Below are 26,028 nucleotides of genomic sequence, written 5' to 3'. Positions count from 1 at the left end.
TGTGTCTCTTGTGGAAAGCTGCTTCTCTTTCAAGTCCCCCTGGGGGTAACCTAGAGATCAGATCAATCTCTGGGGTCCTTTTGGAAGGAAAGGCTGATATTTAGTGAAAATACAGCAGAATTGCTTCTGAGACAAGCAGATAAGAGCTGGATTTGGTGTTTTTAATAAATGTGCTGTTTCTACACCAGGATAAGAGAAACCTCCCTGCAAGTGTTGGATGTCCTGGCTGCAGACATTTGGGATTGCTGAGTTAATATTTTGCTACCATGAGCTCTTCCATGAGTAATTTCATAATGCTGAACTTCAGGCTTTTCCATTATCCCCACTGCTCACACCTTCCATAGATCTTTTTTGTTTTGTTTGTTTCATTGCAATGCCATAAATTGCATTTGGAGGAGGGGGGGAAAAGCTGATGTTGACTCTGAGAATGGATTTTCTGCTCTCATCAAAGAAAGCAGGATTTTTTTCACTTTTTTTTTTAAGTAGTTTTATTTTGCTCTACTCCTGAAGCAGTACTTCTAATAACTCAAATATATGTCACCTACTTAGGAATGAAAGCAGCTTAGGAAGTGTGCAACCTGGCTCAATGCTTTGAAGTACTTTGAAGGTTTGTGAATGTCTTGGAATCCCACTTCAGAGATGGAAATCTATCTACAAGGCAAATTCAGGTTAGCCAAATACCTGAGAAGTCTTAACTCCATCTTTTATAAATGCCAGTTCTCCTATAAATACATGGAAAACTAATAATAAACACTAATAAATCCAGGTATTTCTTCTCAATTTTAGTTTCATCTGTTTGGTGCAGTAAAATGTTATTGAATCCTCATGGCAAATAATTCAGCTCTCTTTACATGAAAAAGCCTCAGGCTACTGGCTGGAATTCTTGAATTGTGGTTTGGTTTTGGTTTTTGTCTTTTTTTAAGTACCTCTTCCTTTTACTCTTAACATCATGGTCTAATGAGCATATCACTCCACTGCAACTTGAAAATGTCATGGATGACTCAAAATTAAATTCCTTTGGATATCAAGAAAGCATCTGTACAGCTTAAGGCAGAAAAATATGAGGTACAGTTATGAAGAAAACCAGAGGGTATAATAAAGCAGTGTATGTGCAACCACTGGATCTGCAAAAAACCAAAATCTGCATAATTTGGAGATCTAATCAGCAAGAGTTTGCATGTGCAGTTGCCTCTTCACCCATATAAATACAGTGAATGTTAAAAGCCTGTTAAAAGGATTAAGAGCCTGTTAAAAGATAGGTTTTTAAATATTGTAAAGCACCAAAGCTTGCTAAGATGGATCATGAGCTGTGGGAATGCCAAATAATATTTTCTATTGTAATATAGTTTACATATCTGTCAGGGCTTTAAAGCCCTGATCAGCATAATCATCACCAAAGACTCTTAACGAGATCAGTGGTGGCTCCTCACTGGATGTGTGAAGAATTTTAATGGGGTAATGCCTATATTTAGCAACAACAACTAACTTTTAAATTCCTTTATTTAGGAGCTGATAGGGAACTGCTGTGAAGAGAGCAGACAGCCCTCCCTGCAAGAGGCACCAAGGACAAATAGAGGGGATGTCACTGGCTGCCTTTGTTCTCTGTAGAACAGCAGCTGAGCACCTGGCATTGCCTTCACCTCCCTGAACAGACCGTGGGGACACCTGCAAGGTGCTGGCACTGTCACATCCACCTTGGCCCCAGACAGATCTGTGTCCTGAGAGTTCAGGGAGTGCTCTTATTTATGAGTGTGAAATCAGGTACAAAGCAAATTATGAGATTTAAAATGTGGCCAGAGCCCTTCCTGACTCAGCCAGGAATAAATTGTTCAGGTGTCTCTGTCAAAGTGTTGCTGTCCAAGCTCATCCTTCATCTGAAGGAAGTTCACTGGGCACTCTGTGGGTGAGGGAATTGCCTAAACTTTGAAGATGAAGAAAAACAAATGGCAAATCCTTAGTTCAGCTGATAGTTACACATGTAAAGAAATTCAAAGAGATTTATTAATGAATTTCCAGCATTTCTAAAAATCTGTGCCTGTGGATATTCTGGTTACCTGTTTAACAGACAAGGAGCAAGTTACCCTCTGCCTACACAAGGCTGAGCCACAGCTACATCCTATGTCTATTTTGGAAAATGAATAAAAATGTTGCTCATGTGAAGTGGGGGAGGACAGGAGATATCAGGCCACCTCCCCTCCCTCACATTCCCAGCCCAGCAGGCTGATGGGACTTTGAAAAAAAATCCAAATAATTCTTTGATTCTGCTCATGGTTTGGATTGGGCAATGGCTGGTGAAAATGTATGGGTTAAGATCTCCAGGAGTGGAGGGAGCTGTTTAATTGGCAGCTGTCAGCCTGCTGACAGAAACAGCCTAGTTGTTCCTGCTGGCAGCTGAAATGTTCAGCTACATCCAAAAAAAGAAAATCATGTCTATTTGCTGATTTCTGGCAGGATTTCTCTCTTGCATAAGCTTATCTCTGAGGAATAGTGGATCTGGATCTTTGTTTGCAAGAAAGTTGATCTTTCTTTTTTTTTTTTTTACTATGTTTTGTGAATCTTGGTATTGTGAAATATCTTTTTATTGCTGTGGCAACATCAACTGCTGCTCCTCTAGAAGGGTCTGATAAGTTAAAGACACATTTTCCATTCATCTGAGGAAACTTGCTTCTCATGTGCCTTCCTAAAAGTGAATGTTATTTCAGTTGAAGTTGCTGGAAGTAATGATAAAATAAGTAATTTTCCTTTCATCCCAAGGTTGCTTTACATTGCTGTGGTTTTCAGTGTTCTCAGTTGCTCTTTCATTGTGCTTCAGCATTCACAGGTGTTCTGCCTGAGAGAGGTTTTTGGGACTTAAAACAGTCCCCAAAAATGTTAATATTCCTTCTGTGGTTGGTATGAAAAGTAAAAAGTGCTGTAGTCTGCTCTGAAGGTTTGTCCAGGCTCAGTGTTGATATGTGTGAGAGAAGGGATCAACTTTAGCACAACCTTTTCAGCCCTTTAAACTCATGCATGTCAACTTTTTTTTTTACTTTTTAGAGTCTGTAGCCTGAGTTACGTGGGAAGAAAATGAAGAGTAGTGCCAGGCCTTGGAGTGCAATAGCAAAGCAAGGGAGCCATGGGGTTGACAGAGGAAAACCTCTTTCCAGCACTTCCACAGGAATGAAGACATCCAAATCCTCCACTTCCCTTGCCTTTGAATCACGCCTCAGCAAGGTACTAAATCCTTGGGGACTCTTCAAGCATTCCAGTCTTGTTCCAGGTTCCAGCTTTCCTTTAGTCCTCAAACTACTACACTCACTGTATTAACTGTAGGGAGACTTACATTTTGTTGTATATTAGACTAATACACATTTCTCAAAGTATTTTGCATGTACTGTATCTGTAGACTCTGTGTGTCAGGGAATTGCCTAAACTTTGAAGATAAAGAAAAACAAATGGCAAATTCTTAGTTCAGCTGATAGTTACACATGTAAAGAAATTCAAAGAGATTTATTAATGAATTTCCAGCATTCCTAAAAACCTGTGCTTCTCCCTTCAAGGCAAAATATCTTAACAGAAGATATTGCAATGTAACAAATGCATTTTATTAATCCTGTTTTTCTCTACAGATCTATTTTTAAAATAGCAAAAACTTCTGCCCAAATAATGTTTTAAGAAAATGGAGTAATACACTTTCCAGGTTGAATGGACAATATATACTAGGATACAGTATTTAGATCTCTTGATTAAAACTTCATTAATTGTCACAGCTTTCCAAGGGAAGAATTAATTTATTGAACTTGCAGTGTGGACTCTTAGATGCCCTTACTAAGGGTATTTCAGTGCTCCAGGCAAGTTGTGCTGTGTGGTTGAGGCAGCACCCCTGAAGGAATGCTACTGAGGACACTAATCAGGAAATCTGATACGATTGATTTGTTAAATTTAGTGTTAATTGTGGAGAGATTTCTCCCTAATGACAGTTAATGTCTGCAAATTGTCATCCAGCTGCAAGTGCAAAATCATCCAAGTGGCTTCCTTGAAGAAAGGGAGTAGAAAAGGCACCGTAGTCGCTGCTATAGGAAAGAACACATTGAAGAAATTACTTCAGAGAGACTGCAGAATTCTCTAAAGGTCAGAAAGTCAGGTTGTTCCATTCTCCTCCTAAGAGTGAGCTGACAAAACCTCTGCCAGAAGGCAAAACGTTCGTTGTTTGGTATCCTGGAGCACATCAACACTTCAGCTATTGAAACTTATGGGCTCACGGGGTCCAGGAAACCACAGACTCTGAGTCACAGGAGGAGATGAAAGGGAGAAGGAATTAGAGTCGAAAGATTCCATTTTGCTTAAATGTTTCACATTCAGGAACCACTAAATAGAGGCAGTGCTTGTTGTGTGCCCTCCTTTCTCTTAACCCAGCGTGGTGTTCAGTCTGTGCTTCTGGGACCCCTTGGTGTCAATGGACAACTTCAAAGGAAGTCGATTTTCATTTCAGAAAACACTTTAGGTGCCCACAAACTCAAGAGTATAGAAAAACTACTGCTCTAGGGAGACTCTCCAAAGCTTTGGTCTTAAAATACTTTAAGTATTTTTCCTGAAATTAATTGGAGGCTCTTCAGAAGCACATAAATGGGAAATCAGCTGACCAAGGTTCTGAGTTAAAATGTAACTTTTGCTTGCTGAAGCAAGATAAATTCAGTGTTTCTCTTCGAATCAATCTTACCTTGTGCTCGTGTTCCATGGGTTTCCTGACTAGGCACTTACAGACTTGTGTCACCAGAGATTCCTTCCCAAAAAGTTGCCAGAGTTGCCAGTAGACCTGTAAACTGTGTTCTCCTTGCCTTTCAATTATTTGCCTTTTTGAACAGTCTTTCCCATTCTGATTCTTCATTGTTAGAATAGTGTTTTATCTCTTAACCCATTTCACAAAAACTTAGAATGCATGCAAATACAAAAATGATGTACTCCAGTTATCAAGGCAATATTCCCATGGGGTTACTTTATGGAAATGTTCATTTTTTCCAAGGAATCTTGCATTTTGAACTAACCGATGGGAATATTCAGTGTCCTGACCTGTTCCACTCTCTGTGTCACAGCTGAAGCGGGCGAGCAGCGAGGACACGCTCACAAAACCCGGGGCAGCTGCAGCTCCGGGAGTCTCCAGGCTGAAGAAAACCATCACAACAGGAGCCATTTCGGAGCTCGCTGAGAGCCGGCTGAAGCCCAGCACAGGTAGGCACAGAGATTCTGTGACCCTGCGAGCGCCACAAGGTCCCAGCAGCACAGGCAGTCACAGGACGCTGCATCTACACCCCACGAACCAGGGAAATGAAGTGAAACGGGAGAAGCTGATGGTTTTAGGAGCCGGGGCAGCCCCGGTAGCCAGGCGGTGGCGCCGGTGGCCCGCGCCCGTCCCGGCTGCGGCTCCGCGCCGGCCGGGGCGAGTGGATCCAGGTGGGGACCCAGCTCCCCTTCTCCAGAGCAGGACAGCAATGGAGAGCTCGCTGTCTGAAGTTTCCCCCATTTATCAATAGCATTGCCTCTTCTCTCTCTACTGAGTGAGCAGAGCTGTTTGCCCGCTGGGACACGGCAGAGGTGCAAGAACAAAGAGCCAGCCCTGGGCATCCTCATGTGTCCCGTCCCCGGCAGCCTCAGCCCCAGCAGCTGTTCCCATAGGTTTCAAACCTCAACCTCCTTCGGAAGGCAGCGACACCATCTGCATACCAAGGGCCCAGTGCAAACGCTCTGCTTTCCCCCAGGAGCTCAGCAAATGCTTGCTTTTGTCTGCTCCCTGGTGGCATTTCCAAGGGAATGTGAGCTCTTATTAAATTTGACCATGACCTCCCTATTTGTCACAGCCTCTGCAGGTTTTGGCTGTGTGACAGAACAATGTTACTAACCAGAGAGAGATTTCTGTTAAAAAAGAATAAAAAACCTTTATATACCCTTGGAAGAAAATGATGTGCCTTATAACAGCACAAATGTTTCATAGTAACCCAAAGACAGATCCTATTCTGCTGTTAATCAGTGTGTAAATCCTCAAAATTAATAGTGACTAGCTGTATCCAAAGGAATTTGGGATTCACAAGCCAATAAAGAGGCATGATGCTTGGGAGGAGCCACGCAGGGAGAAGAAAACCTGTACAGCTGATGCAGCACAGGATCCTGGGACTGCAGCCAGGGAAACAGCACTGCAGGGAGTCCAGAATGGAATATGTCAGAACACAAGCACTGGAATAGAGAGCCCTCTTCTGCATGCAGCTATAATAACTGGGATTGGAGGAGGGAGATTGATGGTGATGACTATTTAAATATAAAGGCTGAAATGGTTTATGGAGGTCAAGTTACATCTGGGTACTGCTTTGCCACTTTAAATTTCATCATTGAGTATAATAGATTGCTTTGCATCAGCATTTGTAGAAGCATGAATGGGAATATTAATGCTAAATGAAAAGAGAACAAGTGTATAGATAAACACTAAGAATGTATTGTTTTTAATGCAGAGAGAACTGTCCCAGCTCTCACAGGAACTGTTATAAGTGTGTACAGTGTCTTACATGTCTGTTTTTACAGAGGTTCCATAATCAAAAAGGATGCTTGGAAATCCAGCTGCATTGTGAGAATGTGTCATTGTCAGGGCCACTGGAAGGTGCTTGATCTTACTGAGCAAGGCTACAGATCTGAATGCTTTGTCACACTGAAAAAAATACCAATAGTCCCATTAAAATGGTGTGTTGTTGCTAAGAGAATTAACAGTGAGCATGACAGAGGGCACAGCATGTTCTAGGGAACATAAGTAGGAAAGGAGAGAAGGTTTTCAGCTGCTGTCTTTTATTGCAATGGCATCCCAAATAGTCTGATTGTGATCAAGATGCAATGCTGACTATGGAGCTAATCCAAGTGAGAACATTCCAGTAGCTGGGAAATGCAGATGTTTGTGTACATAGCCAAATGTGTAAATCTAGAAATCTATTCTGAAATCACTTTCTTTTGTTTCTTCGTTGGCCTTCATCTGTTCTGTGTTTTCCTTTCATGTCTTGACTGCAGGCATTATGTCTCCCCCTTGTTTGGGCTTTTTTTTTTTGTCTATTACTCAAATGATTGGTTTGATTATTTTACTGAAATGATATGGTTTTAGTTCCATCCACACTCTGGTAGTACTCAGCTGGTACAATAGCCTTGTGTGTGGAAATTGAAAGGGAAAAAGGTATGGAAATACAAAACCATAGGTTTCTTTCTTTGGGTGTGACTGTCCACCATTTGTGTGTTGACCTTGAGCAATAAGACATGTTCCAAATGCTGCAGATAATAAATAATTGACCTCAAAGATTGGTTGTTTAAATAGAGTTGTTCCTGTGCTGCCCTTGGTGGGTTTCAGTTATTTATTCCACCCTTTTATTGATGGAACTACCCCTGCCTGCCCTGTTGGGAGCTAACACAGTAAATCATCAACAATTTAAAGAGGGATGAGGCCAAGCCCATGTATCCATCCTTGGCAAGTGGAGCTGGAGACTGATTCTGGCTGGAAGTTCTGTGTTGTGATGTTTGATTTTGTAACTCCTTGGCAGTTCTGAAATCCCAGGCAGTGGGAAATGATGCACAGGGAGAAATAAATGTCTTGTATTCAGCTTCCTTATCCACAGTGTGCTGTCCTGAAATGGCTGTTTGGGTTTGTTAAAACCAAGCTTACAGAGCTCTGGCATTGTTTTTAATGCCTCAGTAGATGGAAAAGAGCTGGAAAATTGTAAAATATGAGGGAGAGTTCACTAATCTTGGAAAACATGGATTTTAATGCATGTACTTGTAAAGTCATCCAGTCTGTGAAGCCATATAGCAAAGAAATGATTGTAAAGTGCATAAATAGAGAAGTCTGAATATTCATGAGAAACCAGGACTGTCTCTGAAACTAGGATTGTAGGAAATCAATGATTTCCTTCAGATTCTGCTCCTTTGAGGTCTGCAAGCCAAATAACCTTAAAAATGCAATTTCATAGAGAATTTCAAAGAGTCTTATATGATCATATACCTTTCAGTAAGAGCATTGCATGACAGGACTGGTATGCAAATGGAAAATTTAAGGTTCAGGCAGATGAAATTACTTTCTTAATGGAGCCTGGAAGTCATTCCAAATCCTTGCTCTGAGTTCTGTCATTCTGTCTCTACAAACTCCCAGTTCAAGCACTTTCTGAAAAGTTCCCTGGAGGCTGCCTGGTTTAATCATGTTCCTGTGCTGCTTTGATGTGATTTCAGTGACAGCTGCTATTATCTGTCAGGTTGGACAGGAACCAAAAAGAGTCTGGACATCAGAAAGGAAAGAGAACCAGGATGTGGGCATGGCACAGTCCAGTCACACATCATCCAAAAAGCCTTGAGAACATTTCAGCCATTCCCATTTCTCACAAACATATTGATTTTTATATCAAGTGCTGCCAGCTCCAATACGAGGTATCAGTTATCCTTGAAATGTAATTAAGAGATAGCTGCACTTTTTCTCAGATTGCTTCATCAGCTTATTTTTTTTTTATAGCTAAATAAAGGCTAAATCTCTCAGAAACAATAGGAAACTGCCAATAACAATGCTATAATCACCTACCTTAGTATTTATAGAAATTTTGGTTCTTTTGCTGACAAGCTCAAGTTCTCTCTGAAGCCCTCACCATGAGACAGGTGCTACACCTTGCCACAGTGCTAGTGGGGTGTGCTACATCTTTGGAGGCTGGGAGAAGCCAAGGTGCCAGCAGGACTGTGAGGGGTGGCCTGCTGTGTCACCCCCTGCTCCATCAGAAATTGCCATTCATTTTTATGCATAAAATGGGAAAATCAATACTTAGCTTGAGTTTTCAGCCAAAATAACAGAAGCCTGTTGCTTTCTGTGTGTTCCTGCTGAGTTGATCCACATCCAAGGCTGGAGATTGTGCCAATCCAGGAGCATAGAGGAGGGGAGCTCAAAGATATTAAGAGTTTCAATTATCTCCTCAGCATCTCATGTTGAGGCTCTGAACTCTGCAGGTTACCTGGACAAAAGCTGCTAATCCCAGAATGGAACATTGCCAGCATTGGAAATGAAGCTGCTCTGCAACACAGGCTGTGTAATAAACCCAGCAAATTAAATAGGGAAACAAAAATACCAAGAGATTTGGCATAATCAGGGAAAACTGTAGAAGGGCCTGAGGCTTGTATTCTGTTGTGGCACAGTTTGGGTTGAACAATCTTCAGCTCCAATAAGGAGGGGCTCTGTTTTGATGAGTTTTTCTGTGATTTGTCATCCACATTCCTGCCCAATAATCAGAGTTAATGTCCCAATAACTAAATATGATACCTGTGTACCAGTTCCTTCTTACAGGTAGAGCACATACCATTACTCCATTTGTCCATCATTGCTTTTTCATGTAGTTTATATGATTTCTCTCTAAAACAGCTGCTTGCAGCTTTTCTGTGTAGATAGTGCTGGTATTCAGAAAAGAAAGGCTTTAACTAAATGAGGCCAACTGGTCCCTGCCAACACTGGTGTTAGTGTGGAAAGCTTGAATATCACTGCTGAAACTTGTTCACCTGTGGCTGATTCCAGAGGGGAGGCTGATGTGTGGTTTTATTGCACATTGCACTCATTAGATATGCTTCTTTCCCAGCAAAATTGAAAATGTGACTCACTACAGATTTCAGAGCTTCCTGCATGTTCACAGAATTGTTATTTTCAGCTTGCTATTTGATGGTAATATATGGACACCATCAAATTTACTATCTTCTCTCAGCTAACTTCTCTGCTTGGTATTTGCCACTTTCTGATGTGGTGTAAAAATTTAGGTTAATGTGAAGCTAATCCAGACCAGAAACTGTCCCTGAATGGTCAGAAAATTCAAGAAAGTATCTTTTAAATAAAAGCTGTCTTAAAAAAAGAAAAAATCCTTGGAAAAAAAATCTAACTGACAATTCAGGAGTTCATAAGATGCTAATACACCCCAATTAGGACAGGAAAAAGGAAAGTGATTTCTACTGAAGGACAGCTCTCTGACCTTGGGGCCTTTTTACTCTGCCATACATCAGCTTTTGACAGCGCCTGCTTTTTGTGATCTGTCACATCAAAGCACTGCTATAGGTTTGGGAGAGGTTGCTGCACTTTGCATTCAGGCTCGTTAGTGTCTCATTTTTCTTGTGAACGATAGTGCCAAGTGTGAGGGACACTAATGAGATCGGTATGTTCTGTTCCACCAGACAACCAAATGGCTGAGCTCATCTGGGCTTTCCCAGGAGCTGTAAATATGCTTCAAAACCTCATCTGGAAAGCCACTTGCATTGTGCTCCTCTTCTAGGTACAAGATACAGCTTTTGCATAATTATTCTTTCTTACAAAGAGATTCTAGCTCCAGAAGTGGTATAAAAAGGAAAGGAAGACTCAAAATACTGCTTTGTCAGGCTGTCATTCAAGTTGGCAAGAAGTGCTGCAGGAATTTAACATGCAAAGCAATGGAAACGTGTCTGTATTTACATCCAGAGCTCTACATGCAGCTGGATATGCATATGGACATCTACACACACACCTATAAATATCTGCAAGGATGTTTAGCATATTGCTACAAATATGAACCTGAACCTCCCTGGCATTCCTTAGCAAAATGTTTCCTCTGTGTGATTTCTCCAGGTGTCAAGTAGTCAGACTGAGTTTCAGCACCAGTTTAGAAGATTTCACCCCCTGTCCTCTGATGGGAAAGCTCAAGTTTTGAGGTAGATCAAATCTGGCATTTCAGATTTGGGTTATGGCTGCTACATGTCAAGTTCTTCTTACAAGGATTTTTTTTCTTGCCTGCGAATACAGTTGTTGATTGCTGATGCCTTTGCTGGAAATATTCTTGTATTATATTTATTGCTGTTTTTCATGTTCTTTAAGCTTTGTTCTGTCCCTCTGTGAGCCATGGATAGTTATGCATCCTGGAATGGCTGGGAATGGGGGCTGCTCCACATGGCTGCTCTTTAGAGAGCTTTTTCCTCTTTGGTAACTGGCAGTGCAGTGAGACCAATGCATTCAGAGGCTGGCTGGTAGGATTTCTGACACCTGATCCTGTTATGGATAACAAGCTTTTTGAGAGGCATTCACAGGCTGGCTGCAGTCTTGCATTATTGAACAAGCAGGAATTAACTTCTGCTGACAACACTATCTGCAGAATGTACCTTTTTCAGTTTTCCTGCTGTCCTAATCTCCTGCAGAATTTACATTTCCTGTGCTGAATCTCTATTAACACATTGAGATTGTGCATTCAGCTTCTTGTTAAACCCACCTGTGAGAGAGACCCTTTTCTCTGTGTATTCCCCTGAGAATGACTTAGTTGGCACACGTGAGCCCCTCTGGGACCTGAGCCAGTTAAGAGAATTCAGTGTGTGATGGGGACACTGAAATGCTGAATCTTGAAGGCTGTAATGACTTAACTCATTAAATTGACAGTTAATTGGCTCAAGGCAGCATGTATAGGGAGGATTCATTACAGCTGTAAGGGAACTGTGGTAATCCCAAAAGCCTTGCTAGATACACCTAAACACAGAGGGGGGAGCATGCCTGGATGCCCCAGGAATAGCACAAATCTGGGATCTCTCAGCTTGTTTTCATTTCTTTTCAGGCTTCTTTACTGAAGTTGTTCTGCAAAGTCAACACAACCCTGCTCTGACTACCTGCCCCAGGTTAATTATCAGCTTTCCTTTAGCTGGTTTGAAGAGAAATGATCCTTAACACAAATTCTCTGGGCCTAAATGTATTGCAGCCAGAATGCCTTGGCAGAGGGCCACTGTGTTTGCACTTAAAGAATGGGAGGGAGAAGGAAAGGAACGCAAAGCTGGCCTGGTCTGACAAGTATGCAGATCAGGGGAGGGCTTGGCATTCCTTGTAGTATTTTTTTTCCACTGTTTTTTTTTTCTTTTCAGCAGCTTTTGGCTTACTTTAGATTTTAATACCATAGAGCAAGAGGGGAGGGATTGACAGCTCCATCTCAGATGGGTTCCTGGGAGGCTGTGGTACTGTGACCTCACCAGGTATCTTCACTACAATAAAAATATTGTTTCTAGCATGGTTAAAAAAAGCCTTTGTTCATCTGGGATTCAGCTCTAGATGTTATATTCCTAATCCTTTGGAGTCCACTACTGTTTAGTCCAGCATCAGTATCTGTAACTTCTTTAGGCCTTAGCCTTCTGGAGAGACTGTCAGCTACTTGGCCACTGCAAATCTGAGATTTGGTGGCATCTTCACACATGTTCTCATGAGCATGGATTGCAATTTGAACAGAAATTACACTCATTCATTTGCTGTGTTGTGAGTAGGATGCAAAGAAAGTTATGCCTGGCAAGCCAAGTCTTATAATTTGACTACAGAGTTGAAAAAATTATCTGTTACACCTTCAATAATTAATTTCCATTCTCACTATATAGGAGAGGAATGTTTGTGAAGTTTTATTGCCAGTTCAGCAAAGAGCAAGGGCATGAGTCAAGCTTCATGCTTAGGAGACCAGCTAATCTGCTTTGTAGAGCTGACATTCATTCATTCTTTTTTATACCTTTATTACTGAAGAGAAAGGGAAAGTAATATAAAATATTCAGATAACAAATAGTTGCCTAAAGATTTAGCCATGCATCTGTTGTAATTTGTTCCCTGGTCCCCATGCCATGCTTGCTGTTGCTCCTTTTTCTTTTTTCTCAGGTTGAGCTGCAAGCTCCATAGGCACTAAGCTCTTATCCATGCCTTCTGCTCAGGCTGGAACTGTATTTAAAATTGTGCTTTACCTTTCATTATGGAGCTGAGCTGGAAGTCTTTGGCCTGACATCATTCTCCCTATCATGGTGTTAGAATGTTCTGACTTAGGTTTCGTGCCACTGTCAAAAATAACAGTTTTTTTCTTTCAGTCCTGACTCTTCTACAGTGCTCAGATTTCAGGTGTGTTTGCTCTGAGTCAGTGATTACATTTTATAATTACTCCAGGCTTGCACCAACGCTGCACTGGGACTTTGCTACCCTATTCCCTTTTGTGATTACAGAAACAGAAAGCAGGTGATGAAGTAATAAATGCTCAGCTTCATGATTTATCAGCCCAACAGACTCCTGCAGCTAATGCAGCCCCTCAGGTGAGTCCTGTTGAAGAAAAGCAGAAGTCACTCTTTAGTCCACAATGGAAGAAAGTCTCTGTGGGAGATACATTTCAACAGCACTTGGAGGAAGTTTGCATCTGTACCTTGGAAAGGGCAGGCTGAGTACCTGCCACAGTAAGATAAGAGATCATCAGATGACTTTTAGAGAAAGAATGCACTATCACTGATTCTTTTTATAGAACTTTGATGGCTTTTTCATTAAACAAAGTGTTTTATGTTTGACATGTCATAAGACAGAAGTAGACAGGAGTTGTTTCATGTCATCCAGATACAGACAGCTGTATGAAAACTTTTCACTTCATCTATAAAGTCGCAGAGGAAGAACAATGGAACGCTTAAGACTGACAATGAACTCATCCTATTAGATTGAAATATTAGCAAAATTCTGCTTCTCTCATATTGAATGGTCTCCAGATATTTTATCTGAAGCAATGGATTCACAACTAGATAGATAAATTCTCCATGTTTTATTTTCTGGCTGTTTTGAGCCCAGGAGACACACTAGCTTATTATTTCTGAATTTGTTTTTAACCCTCTTGTTGAAACAAAGACTCAAGAGGATTCTGTTAATTATCCACATAATGGAAACTGATCACTGGAGTCATTCAGTATCCTTGTTTCCCATGTATATCAGGGCTCCATGACTGTGGAGCATCTTGATTTCTTGGAAAGATGGGCTGTTGGCCAGGCTCTGAGTGGGCCTATGCAGCTGCTATTGCAGTGCCAGTCACAGGTAAAAATATTGATGATAGAGATATGGTGTGAAATCTCCTCCTGTTTGTGGCTGCAGGTCTAGATGTAGTAGTGGCTGTCATATATTTTCTTAGCATAAGGGGAAATTTGGAAATTGCTGTAATAGACTTTTAGGAGGAATAAAACACCACATCCTTACTTCAAAAAAGACAAATAGATTGTGATGGTATTCATTGAATCCTGTATACTGTTTAATATAATAGGGATGTGAGCCTGCTGTGCTGTTCTCAGCATGGGTGGAGGCTGAGAGCAGCTGGGGGTGCTCGGCTGACCCAGGAATAGCCCCAGAGGATATCAGAGCAGATGTGATAGATGGGACTTGTCAGAAAGGGCCCATGGTCAGGTTTTCAGAAGAGCCCAGTCGCCATTTCAGCATCCTCTGGGTATCTTATGTTTTCACGAGATGCTGAGCATTTCTGAAATTGGGTCCCCTCATTTTTGTGACAGGAGCTGCCCTTGCCCAGACATGTCAGTGCTGTGCTCAGCAGTGTAGTCAGATCTGTGGGCAGGGTTTGTTTGCCCCATGATAACCGTGCTTCGGGTGGTGGAACTGGGGGAAAATTAATGTTTGCTTTGCTTTGGAGGCGTTTGGCTGCTCAGGTCTCTGCTGAGGGTCCCTCTGCCCTCCTCCCCCAGTTTCAGGGTTTTGCTTAGAAATATCCTGGTGTACCGCCCAGAACGGGCTCTGCTGTTGCAGGGCCGGGAAGCTCCTCTCGCATCGCTCCGTTCGGAGCCCGGAGCTCCAGCGGCGCTGCCCGGCCCCGCGGCCCGGGCGGAGCGTGCAGCTCCCGCGGCGGCCGCTGGGTGTCCCCGGCGCTGCCCCGCTCGTGCTGCCCAGCCCGGCCGGCGGCGGGGCCGCGGGAGGGAGGAGGCGGCGCCGCAGCCGCCTCGGCGGGGCCGCAGCTCCCGCGGCTCTGCCGCCAGCACAGCTGGGAGCGCCGCTGCCGCTCCCCGCCCGAGCTGCCCCAGCCGCGCCGAGGGACGGCACGGGCAGCTCCGCGCTGCCCCCGGCCATGAGCGGGGCGCCGGCGGCCTGAAGGAGCTCGGCAGGAGCCGGGCGGGCGGCGGCGATGGGCAACCAGCCGGGCAGAGCGGAGGAGCACGAGCAAGGTGTGTGCGAGCGGCGGGGGCGGCGGCGCCGCGGGGATGGCGGTTTGTTCTGTGCCCGAGAGCCGGCACGGGGCTGTTGTCACAGCCAGTGCTGGTGGCTTCCAGCCTGCTGGGGACACCGCTGCTGTTCGCCTTGGAAACGTGCTTTATTGCCGTTCCGTACCTGAGATCACAGCACCGTCCTTAGGGAGCTTTTCTGAAAAGAGTCCTTTGGAACAGAATGCCTGCAAGGGAGGGACTCTGTTCGCTGGCAGATTTTTATTTATTTATTTATTTTTAAAAGAGTCTGCATGATGCAGCTGAAAAGTTACAAAGCCGATGTAGTGATGTGCATAGAACTTGTCAGGATCTGCAGCTTGGCTGTGTTAGCCTTCACCATTGTTCGTGGCCTGAGGCCTGAAATTTTCCAGGCCTTAGAATTTAAAATGATGCTTTTGTGGAAGGTCTCCCACCATTGTCCTTTCAGAAGTGTAGTGCTCTGCATGTTAATCAGGAGCAGATTTCATAGAAAGCTGAGAGCGGGTATCAGGTAGATCGCATTCCCCGTGTGCCAAATGTCTGCACCGTACACCAGCACGGCCGCTAATTTGTTCCTGATGCCGTAGTGCTGCTTTGGTTGCCTTCTGATTTATTTTGTTTGTTTCTCAAATGCTGAATAAGGGGGGAACCCCGTAGGTCCACTGATTTCTGCTGCTTATTTCTCAGTTTCTTTCCAAATTTAGAACCCTCTAACACACATCAAACCACAATCGGTTGTATTTTCTGGCACTCTTGTTTCTTGCTGTTGCCATGGGGATTTCATTCACAAAATCCCATTAAAGTTGTTATTGCTTGATCAGGGGTTTCTGTGACTTTGGGTAGATATGTAGGTATTGTTCTGAGAGCAAACACAAATGTACTTCATCTCTGGAATTGTTAGCCAGGGCTGCATTGCTGCTCAGGGATCTCACAATAGATCTGCCAGCGAGTGCTGGAACAGCAGTGAGGTGTAGTGAGAACTCTCTAGCACTATGTTAATCATCGGGCTAATGAAGAGCACAAAAGCTGCCAGTATCCAGTCACCAGAAGAAATGCTGCCCTAAGGGAAAGTTAAACTTTAGGCTGGAGAGTATGGCTGCCTACATCCCCAGCACTGAAACCTGCTGGCCACTGCCAGCCGGTGAAGTTTGCTGGAGCTAAACGTGTCATTTAGGAGGGTTAGTACTGATAATAAACTAAGGGAGAGCTGGATAATGGCCTGGGGAGATACACTGCTGACTTCTGATCAGTTGGAGCAAACAGACTCTGGTTCTGCAGGGCCATTGGAACAGCTTATTGCTGTTAACACAGATGATAAATGAGTGTGCAGACCCCTTGTGGGTTTGAAAAATCGCTTTCATCCTTTGTTTTCTCTTGATTTATTTTTTTATTGAAGAGGAAAAAGTTATACTTCTGTTGCACCTAAGCAGTTTTTAAACTATTCACAGTTTTTAAGTGTAGGCTGTACCTAGGTCTCGTCCTCACTGTTTGTAAGGTGTGAGTAGGACTGAAAAACAATGTTTTGTATTGAAAACTTTGTGTTCAAAACTCCAGTGTTTAACCATAAGAGAGAGTCAGGAACATTCCTGCTGACAAAAAGAAAAAAGTTCTGACAATGTATTCCTTATTGTGTGTGAGAGCTCTGGCTTTGGAATTCAGAGTTTGTGTTTTTGACAGCTAGAATGCAAAAACCTTCTTCTCACAATGAAGTGTGATACATCATCGTATCTCTGAGTTTTGTTTCTGCTTGGGTGAACTTAATTCAGCTCTCATTGAGGAACATCAACATCTGGAACAACTGTGGTACTTTTAAAGTTGTGTTTTGGAATAACCAGGCTAAGCCCCAGGAATGGGTTGCTTCATTGACGTAGCTCATGAGCCAGCTTTAGTGACAGCCAATTTGACCTGTTTCCCTGAGCATGACATTCATCCTCATCTTGTTTGTCTACCTTCTTAGGAAACTTTTTGGACATCTTATGGCTCATCTCTAAGTCTTCACCCCAAACTTACCATCTTGAGGTGCTTGGGGGCAGCTTTGTTCCTCCTCTTGGTGTCAGTGGGCACTGAAGTTTTTAAAAATCCAATCCTGTTATGATATAGGTTATAATTTCAACTAAAATACTTATTTTCACATATTTGTGACAGTATCATGTACTTTAATGGATTTTCCTATTAGGTGTAAATTCTGGGTGGGTTGGTCAGTGCTGTCCAGGAACAGGAAAGAAATTATTGCCTCTAAGCTGAGCAGTTGAAAGTTAACACATTAATGCAGGAGAATCAGAGAATTGGGACTGACTGAGCAAGAGACTGTGGTGAGGAGAAGACAGAGGGAGAAATCCACTGCTGGTGTCTGATGAGAATGTTTTGAGCAGAACAGAAGACTAACAGCCCAGTATCATCTCAAAATAATCTCCATCTTCCTAAGAATGTAAGAGTGTCTAACAAGGGTTTAAGAGGATTGCTTGTAATAACATTAAATTCTGTAGGCTTTTCCTAGCTTCCAATTCAAAATTTATTTTAAACAGCTTTTGTGAGAGCTTTGTGGTGTGTGACCCAAGTTTGCATCACTTCTTTTCCAAAGCTCTGATCCTTGCAAGTGGTTGGTTTTCCTGCTTACCCCAGTGCTCTGAATATTCATATTTTTAAAACCAGTGGTGGTTTTAGAATGAAAACACCTATAAAGTAACACAGAAAATTATGTGAAAGGCGAGTGAATATTGCAGCAATTTGTCAGCAGAATTAGTTTTTTGCTTTTGAAACTGGCAACCCAAGCTAAGGGAAACAGTGTATACAAACAGAGGCCAGAGCACCTGTGGAATATCTGGGACATTTCCTGGGAGTTGTAGGGAAGAATGCAGAGTTATCCAGCACTGTATTTATTGGGAGAAAGCCTTTCAAACACAGTTTGCCTTGGAAACAGGGAGGCCCCTGTTATTTCTGAACAGGAGCACTGATGTTCTCTGACACTGGTTGACACGGTGATGGGGGGGTTGTTTATCCTCTAAACATCTGCAGGTGATGGATGATGAATATCTTTGGGAAGAGGTGGGAAAAAATGACTCAATACCCACAAAAACTTTGGTGAAAGAATCGCTTGAATGGGAAATGTTAACTTCTCTTGTTGGAACAAGGTGACGGGTGGGGTTATCCAAGGGTTAGGCTTTTTTTGGGATTGTGTTTATTTGTAAAACATGCTTACATGGCTTGGATGAGAATATCAAGTGTCAGAGCACGCACTGAGTCAGTATTGATCTGTTTTCTTATGTCTGTTTTGTCCTGGCCCAGGGGAGGCTTCATTTGAGTTTGAGGAAGGGATTTTTCAGTGTAAAACGTAGGAGAATCTCAAGATAAATGCAGTTGTAGAAATACATATTCTTGTTACTTCTGTTCTTTGTTTTCAGGGTGTGTATTCAGATCTTTTCTGGGTGCTCCCTTTAGTCTCCCTCTCTCCCAAACATGGGAGCCATTCATTTTAACTCTGTTGGATGTCAGAGCACCATTTCTGCCAAGCAAGAGCTCCAGAGACCAGATGAGTTTAATGATGGTGTGGGGGGAAGGGAGGGAGGAGAGAGGGGCCAGCAAAGCTAATGAATCACATAACAGCTTTCATGGAAACACCAACAGCAAGTCATGTCCTCTTGGAGCTCGGGCAGCGAGCCACAGACCTTTTGTTCCCAGTGGAGCCAACAAGCCACAGTTTGCTCTCCACTGGATAGTTTAATTCCTTAGTCACCTCTTCCTCCCACAAGTCATTCTTGCATGGGGGGTTTACAAATGCTCTCATTTTTCAGAGTAGTAACACACTGCTGATTAAACTGGTATTGAAGAGGTTTATTTTCCCCTGGAGAGTAATTTTTATTTGATTTCAGCTTTTCTTCCAAGGCCAGTGAGGGCCAGCTCTGTTGATTGGTCTCGTGAGGTGACTTGACAGGACTGACATGATTAAATCATTGCAGAAGGACTGACAAACACATCAGTCAGTGGCAGTGTCTCCTCTGCTCCCAGACCAGCGAAACAGGAACAGCCAGACACAGTCACAGTCTGGACTGACCTCTTAGAGTTTAGTCATGAGTGTGAGTAACTTACCTCTGGAATTATCAGAGCAAGAATTAAGTGATAATCTGAGGTCCCCTGATTCCAAGTTGAAAGGCTAATGAATGCTAAATTAATGGAAAAATATCATCAGTAAGTTCTCTTACACTACAGTGCCTTCCCAGCAGTTTTCTGCCCTGGCTGGGGGAATGTGCTGAGTGGGAGTGCTTTCTCCATGGGCAGCATGACAGCTTTTACAAGAAGAACGTTTAGGGCATGGCAGGCAGCAGGATGTGGTTTATGCATTTTGTGTGAGATTAATTTCCATCAGCAAAACAAAGCCATTTTTGGATGAAGGCAGGGAGCTTCTGGGAATTCTGCTGAATGAGCTGGTCAGCAAGAACTTGTCCTGGGGGTCCAGAGCTCTGGGCTGTGCTTTTGCTCCAATGCTGGTGGTGTTTTAGGAGCTACCAGTGGTAAATCTAACATGGTAGTAAATGTAAAAGCTAATTTTTTTGATGATTGTTTCATTAGTTTAATTAATGTGCTTGACAGCTGCAGAGTGACAAGAAAACAGCCAGGGGATGATTGTGATTGTGTTGGTTCTGACATAGCCTTAAATGACTTGAAAGAGGGAGAAGGGAATAATGCTGGCCCTGGAGAAAAAGAGAAGCTTGCTTCTTTTTGTTTGGGCTACATTTGGCTCCTCAAGATCTTGAAGTTGTAAAGCTGGCCAAAGAAATTTGAGCAAGTATTGCCCCTTGATCTTCTCACTGAAAGCTGCCAGAGCCCTGGAGGCACTGAGGAGTTTATTTGGAAGCAGTCCTGAGTTCTGGACCTTCTACCAGTATTTCAACAAAGTAATCTATTTTTTTCTCTTTTCAATTCCTCCCCAATTTTACTAATTTACTCTTCATAAAATCTGATTTCCACAGGGAATGTAGCTTTCAAACAACATGAGCTTGTAAAACTGAGGCAAGAGACTTTTCTGATTTCATTTGTACTGCATTGCTTGGGGGGGAACTTAATTTGATTTTTCTGTTATTCTCACAGACTGACACTAGAAGATGGACAAATATTTGCTATTTTCATTATTTTCTAATACTTTCCCATTCAGTATCTCCAAGCAATTTGAGTATGATGATTGAAGATGATCTAAAACCAAGATCTCTGATGATGGTAATAGACACTGTTAGATTTTTCCATGCATCAACTTCTTTCTTCCTGTAACCCAAAGCAGGCATGTATTCACAGATCTCTTTGGAATGTTCCATCTATTACATTTCATGAAATGTTTTTCCACCAGCATCAATAGAATATGGATTGGATATTCTGAGGCAGAGCACTCTGCCCTTGTGTGCTGTGTGATCATCAGCCTCTTCTCCCAGGCTATAAATTACATCAGAGCTGCAGCTTCCTGCCCTTTTCATCAGGCTCTGGAGCACACAGCTAACAATCTCTATATTTTTATCAGCAGCAAAATTTACATTTGAGGTTCTTACAGGCAAATTTGATACTCATCACTGGAAAAAATGCACTCTTGGGATAACACAGGGCTGACAAGAGTTTGCAGGGTTCAGTTCTGAGCATGTGGAGGGGATGTGTTGGCTGAAACAGGAAAATATATTTTCCATTTGTTACCAGCTCTGTAGGTTTTGTATCTTGGTTGGAATTTATCCAGTTGCTTAGAAAAACTGTTAGGAGCAAAGCAAATGTGTCCATATCCCATGAGCAGAATTATGTTCCTCTCACATTCCTGTCCTGATGGATGCTTTGGTGCTAAGTGCTAAAAATCATTGTTACTCAGGCAAGTAAGAATTTTACCAGCAACTTTAATGAAATCATATTTATTAATGTATGGAATGAAAATGGCTTAAGGGCCAGGGTGCAGTTAATCCTCTGACACATTTTACTTATGTTGGATGACTTTTCTTTCTTCCCCAGCTGCATTAAGAAATCCCATCCTATAGTAAAGATAGAAATTTTTTTTAATTAGTCTGAAATATGTACAATGCAAAGGTGGCTTCTTCTCTGCATGTGGAGGACATTCTTTCATACTTTTCACACCCTAAAGGTCTTCTGCATTTTGCCATTGCAGCATTTATATTGAAGATGTAGAAATCTTTGTGATACCAAATAATTATGCTCATCTAATCCCTTTTATAGGGGTTGTTTCCACAAGGGTGTGGATAATGATAAATTTGTTGGCAGGAACTGAATTTTCTGCACTACAGGAAAGACTTTCAAAAGTATAACTGAACACTTACTCTCATAGACAAAAATGCTTATGATTCCTGAAATAAAACAGAGGTAATTCCCTGTGCTTGTGCAGAACAGAACCAACTCAGGATGAGGTCCATTAGTCATAAACAGCTGGTAAGAGGGGATGAGATTCCATCAACAGGAGTCATTCCAGGACTGGTATTCTCTGCTCAGAAAGCTCCTCCAGTTTGCAATAGCCTTGGTGTTGTCTATCTGCAATAATGTGGAATTGTTGCTAAATTGCAGCCTGTAGAGAACATGTTGCATTTTTCATATTTAAGGCTAAATTGTTAAAATCCTGGGGTTCAGGAAAGAAAAAGCATTAAAAAATTCTGTGACCAAAGGGTTCAAAGTCTTGTTCCCCAGAGCAGGTAGTGTCAGCTGTAATTCTGGGAGGGGAGAAGGTGCTGGTGTCATGTCCATGCCCAACTGGAAACATTTTTTGAATGAAAAGAGTGTTCCAGAAAAGTGATGCAATTCATTAAAACCTTCAGAGGCTTTTAAACCTTTGTCTAATGGAAGGCTGTGTGCTCAGCACAGCCTGTTCTCAGCTGACCAGAGCAATGCACAGAAATATTTCAAGTCAGGCCTCCTCAAGTCCATGGCAGTAACTTTGCTTAACCCAAAGCCATGGCTCCTAGGATTACAATCTGTTTTGTCAGGAGAGGTGGGAGGCACAGATTTGTGAATGTATTTTTCCAGAGCAAAAGCTAATCAACTGGAGGTGTCAGAAGGGAAGAGTCCCTCTTTGAGGGGCTGAAGATACTTCCACCATCCTTATCTTCTGGATCTTGAGAAATGCTTTCAGAAAACCTTGTTGAGTTTGAAGAATGGACTAATCATATTAAGAATTACTCTCAGCCTCCTCCACACATAGTTTCTTTGAGGCTGCTTGACTGTGGAAAGTCTTTGACTGATCTTTTAATTAAAAGCTCTTTTTTTTTTTTTTTTTTTTTTTTAAACCAAGGAGTTGAAGCTCTTCCTGCTTTGAAGTGGGCAATGTTTTATAGATAAACATCTCATTATGTTATGAGCTTTCTCCTCTCCCCTTCTGTCTCATTTCTTTTCCTGATGTGTCTCATCCTGTGTTGATAGTTCTGATGATTTTAGCCCAGTTCCCAGTATTGGCTGTTCCAGCTCCCTTAGCTCTGTGCTGGGCTGGCCTAAAACTCTGGATGAGCTGTGGAGACTAAACTAGTCCTTTCCCCACCCCCTCACAGAAGCAGGCTGGAAATTACAAGAAAACTGGGTTTATTATGTGGCCATCACATTTCAGTAAACAAAAAGCAGTTGTAACACTAGTGCAGTGCAAACTGGTTATTAAGCATTAAGCAAACAACTAAAAAAAAAAAGCTTCTGGCTTTTAAGTTCTGCCCTTTTAGGGAAGGAAGAGCAGCCTCCTTTCATGTTTCCATTTTTGATCCCTTTCCCCCTTGTCTTTCTGGATTAGCAGGGTTTGGGAATTCATGAGGAAATTTCTTTTGGCTGGGTCAGTGCTGGTCTCTTGGCTGAGTGTGGGCAGGATTCCTGAGCAGGAGCTTGGGATCATGGGCTCCTCACACACTGCAGTGCTTGCAGAGGCTTTTCCAGCTTTTCCTCTCTGATGGCTCTGCTGCCCCAGTGGGAAGGACAAGGAATTAGAGCAGGATCCACCTTTACAAAGAAAGCAAAATGCAGGTATCTCTATCAGTTCCATGATTCAATCCATAGCATGGCCTCCTGAACAGTTAAACAGGTTGAGTAAATCACCCTGCTAATTGTGAAAATACTGTCAGATTTTAAGCATTTCCCTTCTTTTCATCTGCTTGGTTATCCTTTGTGCTTGTGGAGAGATGTCAGATAGATTTTGATGGTTAGAGGAGTGATCCAAAGCACCTGGTCTGGAAGAAACAGGGTTCTCACTGTTCCTTCCAATTGGATTATTGGACCAGGAGGTTTTAGGAAGCTCCTTCATTAACTTGAGCCACAGATCACATTAATGTGAAAACCACTGTGCATGGAGGAACTACTGACAGCCACTGTTAAGTGAGTTGGTATGGTTGGATTTAGGGCTGGTTAGTTTTGTTTGCTTTTTAATTTCCTGTACTTCTCAAAACACTCAACACTGGTATTTTATCCATTATAATTGTATTTTCCAGGAATGGAAGTACAGCTGTGTTATCACCACTGTGAACCTAGCAGTGGCTGAGTGAAGAACTTCTGGGTTGGATTAGCTGGGAAGCTGCTTTCTGAGCTGAGGGGAATTATCTCCTTGTCTGCAAGCTAGAATCAAGGAAAACCCTGGGATTCTTAGTGTAGCTAGTGGTCATTTCTCTCAGGAATATTCCTAGTACAACCACAGGAGTTGGCAAATTATTTATTCTTCAAGCAGATCCCTGCTTTTTCTGAACAGCATGTTCTGGGGGGTGTTTTATTAACTCCAAGGGTGTTCTCTACAGCAGTTGATAAAAACCTTCTGGAAAGCAGAAGCCTCAAATCTAAAATAAAGGAAACTCCAAACTTATCAACCAGATCAAACAAAAAATCTCCAAATTTCAGTGAAACAGCAGTGATTTTGTCCCTCTTCACAGAAAAATTTGTATTTATGTATTTATGGATTTATATTTTTTTAACCGTTGTTGTCTAAAAAAAACATCAGAATAGAGTTTGGCTTAAGATTGATTTTGCTGTAGGTATGAGATGATTATACCTGATCCTGTCTTGTTTTTACAGGTGCATAGGCAGGAAATGTTCCAGAACAAACAAAATCAGGAAGTGCCATAGTATACAGAAATCCCAATAATTTTGGTGTGCTAATGTCACAAGTATATAGAGTCAAGCCCTCCTTAAGGAATATAAAAAATATTTATTTTTAATATAATGAACTGTGATGGTTGTGGAAATTATAAATTCACAAGTCAGGGTACTTCATTTTAAAAACAGAGAATTCTCTATTTCTGTAACTTTCACCAGATTAATTTTAAGGTAATGCTGCACATTGAAAGTTTTAGTCATTCCTTTGTGGGGGGTAGACAAGGGGTATAACTTGGAGGTGACTAAAATTTTTGGCAGGCCCAGTGGTATTAACAGTTCCAAAAAAAGTAGTGTTGAGTTTACTGTAGGGGTATTCCAGCAAGTGTAGCAGATAGAGTTTCCCTGAACATTTGCTTTGGATGGCTCAGTGTTTGTTATGCCAGGTTGCTGGGTACTCCAGAAATCCAAAGCAGCTCAGGGATAGATTCCACCCCACTTGTGACCTGCAGCAGTGTTGGCAATTCCATGGGGTTTGTGTCTCTCATTTTGGGGGTGAACACAGCAGCAGCTGCTGATTCTCTTGGTGCCTTATGGAGCAGTGGAGCCCTTGGGTGCTCCTTGGCTCTTGAGCAGATTGGAATGTGAAGTTTGTATTTGTGGGAGCAAAGACAGAGCAGTTCTTGTCTCTCAGCCAATTCACTTTCCTGGTGTATCTTTGGTCCTGAGATTTGGAAGCAAAAGTTGCCTCTTTTACCATAGAGCCTGAACTGCTTTTGTACTTCTGATTTAAAATTTTGCTCCAAACAGGGATATCCAGGCTTGAGTTTTTATTTTCAGTTTAAAAACTTTCTGGAAACTCAAGTAAACAGCATCAAAAATGTTCAGAGGGATTCTTTTGTGTGGACACTGGCAAGTCTTTCAGGGTAAAGAGATTTTTAACTCCACTTGCTGTTATTTAGAGAGGAATTGTCTGTGAACAGACTCATAAAGAGCAGAGAAAGTCAGCTGAAATTCACAATGAGACTTTGTGAACAGGGTTTTGATCAGATCTCGTCTCATTTACCTTCTGAATGCGACCTTGTTTCCACTGGAATAGAGTTGAGCAGTGGCAAAGTGAATTTGAAATTCAGTTCTTGTGGCTGTGCTGAGCTTGCAACCACCAGATACTGACTAGGGTTGATCTTTTTTTCATTATAACAGTTTTCTGGAAAGTTAATGTGACTTTCTGTGCAAGGACAAGATGACAGAGTTATTGATCAGGTGAAAATAAAATGTATATGATCATTCCTTAATTGTGCAGCAGACATTTTTCTCTTCTAAAACCACTATGAAACTTACTGGGGCCTTTTGTGGATTCTGAGCACTTGTTTAGATGCTAAAATTTGAACTAAATGGAGATGCTTCAACTACAAGGTCGTCCCTACTATTGGTTTACATTCCTGCCATGGGAGAGTCTCTTCTGGTGGCCACCCTTGAGAAGAATGTCCTACCAATAGTTCATCTGCAGATTTAAACCACTGACAACTGGTTTTGCCATGACTTAGTCTTTAAGTTACCAAAAGTGCCTTTGCTTGAGTGTTTTTTCCACTCCAGGTCTCTAGACTCATATTTCTAACTAAAAGAATCAACCAACCTTTACCAAGTGTTCAGCTCAAATGTCAGGGGTCTCTGTAGTCTTAAATTAGGAATTACTCAGAACAAAATGCTTATTGCTGCTTTTTTTATTTTTCTTTGCTAGTGTAGCTTTTTCAGTACAGTAATCTGTTTTTCCCTAATACTTTGTAATATTATTTTTATTTCTCTTTGGTCTCTTATCTCCATCTCAAATATCAGTACCTGAGTTGCTTTCCTGCACTCTCCATGATGGTTACATAGATCAAAATCTTTGCACTAAGCCTTTTAGCTCTTTCCTCCTGATGCATATTGTGCCTGTTCCACAGACAATGCAATCAGGGAGGCCAGACAGTCCAACAGGCCATTAAAATAATTTAGAAAAAAAAAGGTTAATGTTTTAATTAC

At 42.1% G+C, this 26,028-nt stretch overlaps 1 protein-coding gene across 15 annotated transcripts in view; it reads left to right on the top strand.

Annotated features, from left to right (window-relative positions):
• SPECC1 (sperm antigen with calponin homology and coiled-coil domains 1) overlaps positions 1-26,028 on the top strand; it is an 85,734-nt gene that overhangs the window by 17,130 nt on the left and 42,576 nt on the right. For 6 of the 15 annotated variants that reach the window (XM_079325397.1, XM_079325388.1, XM_079325392.1 and 3 more), the window contains exons 2-3: positions 3,037-3,213; positions 5,073-5,208. In XM_079325397.1, the coding sequence (XP_079181523.1) occupies positions 3,067-3,213; positions 5,073-5,208 (283 nt within the window). In that variant the 5' untranslated portion in view covers positions 3,037-3,066. Of the gene's footprint in view, positions 1-549; positions 669-1,506; positions 1,734-3,036; positions 3,214-5,072; positions 5,209-14,681; positions 14,965-26,028 lie in introns of those variants that run through there. The other 9 variants (XM_079325396.1, XM_079325389.1, XM_079325400.1 and 6 more) reach the window with 4 other exon arrangements.

This window comes from Erithacus rubecula (assembly GCF_903797595.1).
Source record: "Erithacus rubecula genome assembly, chromosome: 22".
Classification (NCBI taxonomy): Eukaryota; Metazoa; Chordata; class Aves; order Passeriformes; family Muscicapidae; genus Erithacus; species Erithacus rubecula.
The sequence above is the reverse complement of the archived record's forward strand: the minus strand, read 5'-3'. Positions and strand labels throughout refer to the sequence as shown.